The 3,482-nt window shown below is 32.6% G+C and overlaps 1 protein-coding gene across 2 annotated transcripts; it reads left to right on the plus strand.

Annotated features, from left to right (window-relative positions):
• Positions 1-605: 605 nt before the first annotated feature.
• On the plus strand, positions 606-3,082 carry LOC128520774 (C-C chemokine receptor type 5-like). Of its 2 annotated transcripts, none has more exons than XM_053495165.1 (2): positions 606-667; positions 2,012-3,082. In XM_053495165.1, the coding sequence occupies exons 1-2, from the start codon at positions 640-642 to the stop codon at positions 3,037-3,039; spliced, it is 1,056 nt and encodes a 351-aa protein (XP_053351140.1). In that variant the 5' UTR covers positions 606-639; the 3' UTR covers positions 3,040-3,082. The 2 variants fall into 2 exon arrangements, with proteins under 2 accessions (XP_053351140.1, XP_053351141.1); XM_053495166.1 differs by having other exon boundaries at positions 611-667; positions 2,015-3,082.
• Positions 3,083-3,482: the final 400 nt, after the last annotated feature.

Raw genomic sequence — 3,482 nt, forward strand, 5'->3', positions numbered from 1 at the left:
CACAATCACTGTTGGATTTAGGAGAAAGGATTTGCATTTTTATTATATCCAACAACTGCTTAATAGGAATAAATTCAGAACTCAGAACATTGAATAAAAACCGAGTTACCTACCACTTTTGTAACACTTCAATATAAGGTCTACACATATATAATATAAAATATTTAAACTAAACTCGTTGTGAGACAATTATTTTAAAAGCATTAGTTACATTTTTATATGTTTCTTTGCCCTTTCTTTATTTTAAAATGGTCGACAAAAACTGTCCATTGCTCATATTTATATATGATGTATGAGTTTTTATTAAATTAATGCAGCACAGATTTTTTCTGTCTTTATTATACCATAGCACTTCAATGTAATATGTTTCATTGTACAAATTTATTAAATATAAATGTATAAATAGGATGTTCTCAGTGCAGTTCTTGTTTGCTGATGTTTACAAATGCCTTTGTCCATTTCAGTCTCACATGGATCTGCTAAAATTAGCAGTACATTACCCTTTATGGACTTTAGAAAGTGTTCTTTCAGCTTGATGAAGCTCCACCTCAGAATATTTAAGTGTCATAGCACAGCCTCTTGTCATAAACCAGTGTACACACATTTTACATTCATACACTTACTGTAGACAGAGGAATCATGGCTACGATTTCCAACAGCACAACAAGTAGGTGCCTGTTTTTCTTTCTGGCATTACTGCACTATCTAGGAACCCTTTTGGTAGCTGGTAAGGCTTAAATTCCTAGACTTTGTAAAGTATATTTTACTACTTGTAGGGTAGAATCTCTAAAATGTTTTATTAAAGCCGACACTGTGCAGGAGAATAGCGGTTTTCTGCTTCTTTCATGCTAAAGAAGATTTTAAAAATGTATAGTATTGATGTTCTGACAAACTCTTGCTCTCTTCTGCTCTTGCAGTGTATTAAAGTAGATTACTAAAAGTAATTTGAAGTAACACTTTACGATAAGGTCTACAAATAAATTATTAATAAACACCACTTAGTTTTTAACATTTGAGTAAAAATTTTATTAAATGTATTAGGTACCTTTAGTTTAAGATGGCACAATACTACACTTTTTGTTTCCCAATATCCATATTTAAACTTTTATCATTATCTGACATTTATATACTGCAGATGTTTTTTACTCTAAAATGTGTTTAATTTTAATAACACACAATAAAAAAACTTAAATACACAGCGAAAACACAACTTACACAGCTTTTTGTATTCTGTTATACTGCAAATATAATAAAGATGAAATATAGTTTGTAATTGAGTCTGAAAAACACATTATTTATAATATATTAAATTATTATATAATATAATATTTTCACTTAAAAAGCTTTTAAAAATTTCATACTAGATCTTTTCATTTTTTTACAGGATAAAATTAAATATTTTTAAATTTCTCTTTATTCTCAGATGTCTAATTTAGATGGCTAAAATTGGTGCAAGATATAAGATTGGTTAGAATATGAACAGTTTGACATCTAAATGAGATAAATGCCAATTTAAGGCTTTCAATCATTTTGGCAAAATATTGTCTACAGGCACACAAGGTTGTAAAAAACATGTTTATTGAAAATCACTACATCTCCTTTTAAAACATGGCTATAATATTAAATATAAACAAAATAAATTTTAAGATTGTATTTTTTAACAACCTTGTGATATATATAGAAATTTTGCACAAAATATTTTCTAACAAGTTATAATAAAAACCCTGGTATTTCAGTAAACTACCAAAATGGAGATACTGTACTTCTTTTGCTGTCAAACAGTTCATATGTTTATTTAACAAATAAAAAAAAAATTAGTATCTAATGCTCTAATAGACTGTGAATTTATTTAATCTTTAGATATATTAAAAAAAAATTCACTAGCTCAACAGCTAATTATGAAGCAAAACTATCAAGAGGTTTTCGTATTGTAGAAGTGCATGCATTAGCTTTAATAGTTTTTTCAACTTTTTGTGCAATGAGTGACATTTAGACTATTGTTTTTATTAAGCAGCTGAGGACTATTCTGAATACAACAAAATCTTGGATAAGTACACAGTCTGCAACATCACCAAGATCAGAGATTTCAGCCGAGTCTTCCTCCCCACCCTCTACAGCATCGTCTTCATTGTGGGATTCATTGGCAACAGCCTGGTGTTGTGTGTCCTGGTCAAGTACCACAAAACATACAACGTGTCAGATCTGTGCCTCTTCAATCTGGCACTTTCAGACCTCCTCTTCCTGATCTCATTGCCTTTCTGGGCTCACTATGCTGCAGTCACTGAGTGGATTTTTGGGAACTTCATGTGCCATGCTGTGACAGCGCTCTACCTGCTGGGATTCTATGGAAGTATATTCTTTATGATTCTCATGACTGTGGATCGCTATGCTGTGATTTTCCATACAAATAATTTCCTTTTCTTAAAGCACCGATCTCTCAGAGCTAGAATAACCCTGGCTTTGTTTATGTGGGCACTTAGCTTGGTAGCCTCTCTACCAACTATTATTTTCTTGCAGGAAAATAAAGATGCAGATGGCTGGAAATGCAGATCAGAACATCAACAAAGATTAGCATGGAAACTAGTCTCTTACATCGAGCTCAACATCCTTGGCTTGATCATTCCCCTTTCAGTGATGGTGTTCTGCTATTCGCGCATCATCCCCATCTTAATGACCATAAATTCTCCGAAAAAACACAAAGTTGTCAGGCTCTTCCTGGTATTAATTATTGTTTTCTTCCTCTTCTGGACACCATACAACATTGTCATCTTCCTGAAGTTCCTTCATAACTTAGGCTACATGCAAAGCTGTGAGTGGGATCAGGACCTGCACATGGCTATGCAGTGGGTGGAAACCATAGCGTTCAGTCACTGCTGCCTGAATCCGATAATTTACGCCTTTGTGGGGCAGAAATTCAGGAATTTGTTTTGGAAGATCCTGAAAGAGTGGTTTCCTGTTCGCTTGAGCTGGTGTTCAACAACTGAAAGCGAGTTTCCAGAGAGAATGACCACCTTGCACACATACATTTCCAGCGCATAGTCAAGAGTCTAATAGGTTTATAATTCATATGTACATGTCATGCATTTTTTTTAACAAACAACTAGTAAAAATATATATATATATATATATATTTTAATCATACATTATACTGTATATAATATAAAGTGGGATAAGGAGTGTGTTGATTGTATTGTATTGTAAGATTGTGGTGTGTCTATTTTTCTGCATTAATTATATGAGTAGAAAAGTAGCTCCAAAACTAGTGATACTGCCACAAGCATAACATCAATTAGTTTAGTCATATTTACCCTTGTTATCATCATACTATAATAGCTGAAGTTTTGTGTGTTATACCAGACTAAATGTAAACAACCAGGGGCCCTCACCACTATAAACATAAAATTTGAAAAAAATTCAGCATGGCTCAAGACTTTTGCGTAGTAATTCGACTGTATAAGGCTTTGCGACAATGTAAATTGTTA

This window comes from Clarias gariepinus, chromosome 4 (assembly GCF_024256425.1).
Source record: "Clarias gariepinus isolate MV-2021 ecotype Netherlands chromosome 4, CGAR_prim_01v2, whole genome shotgun sequence".
Lineage (NCBI taxonomy): Eukaryota > Metazoa > Chordata > Actinopteri > Siluriformes > Clariidae > Clarias > Clarias gariepinus.